This window comes from Phaethon lepturus, unplaced genomic scaffold (assembly GCF_000687285.1).
Source record: "Phaethon lepturus isolate BGI_N335 unplaced genomic scaffold, ASM68728v1 scaffold27113, whole genome shotgun sequence".
Classification (NCBI taxonomy): Eukaryota; Metazoa; Chordata; class Aves; order Phaethontiformes; family Phaethontidae; genus Phaethon; species Phaethon lepturus.
In genome coordinates, this window is record NW_010530132.1 from 12,685 (window position 1) to 13,220 (window position 536).

General features: G+C 61.4%; 1 protein-coding gene across 1 annotated transcript in view; it reads left to right on the forward strand.

The window, feature by feature from the left end:
• LOC104618559 (disks large homolog 3-like) overlaps nt 1–536 on the forward strand; it is a gene marked incomplete at both ends in the record, with an annotated part of 17,237 nt that overhangs the window by 11,979 nt on the left and 4,722 nt on the right. The window contains 2 exon segments of the mRNA XM_010284189.1: nt 25–170; nt 324–483. Coding sequence (XP_010282491.1) covers nt 25–170; nt 324–483 — 306 coding nt within the window.

The window sequence follows — 536 nt, forward strand, 5'->3', positions numbered from 1 at the left end:
TCACCCAGCCCCTTCCCTCCGGCAGGTGAATAACACGAACCTGCAGGACGTGCGGCACGAGGAGGCGGTGGCTGCCCTGAAGAACACCTCCGACATGGTGTACCTGAAAGTGGCCAAGCCCGGCAACATCCACCTCAACGACATGTACGCGCCTCCCGACTACGCCAGCAGTACGTATGCCGCTGGCCGCTGGCACAAGCAGCCCGGGCACCGCAGGACTGGGGGGCACGGAGCGTGTTGGGGCAGCAGGCAACGCCGGGCTGGTCTCCATGTCCGCGTTGCAGATGGATTTCTGCTCCTGATGCCCTTCTCCTCCCCTGCAGCCTTCTCAACCTTGGCTGACAACCACATAAGCCATAACTCCAGTCTGGGCTACCTAGGCAGCGTTGAGAGCAAGCCTGCCTACCCCGTCCCTCCCCAGGTGACTCCGTCCCGGTACTCACCTATCCCTCGACACATGATTGGGGACGAGGACTTCACCAGGTGAGTACCAGGCATGAGCATCCCTAATCCCTGCTCCTTTTTCTTCCCTCTCT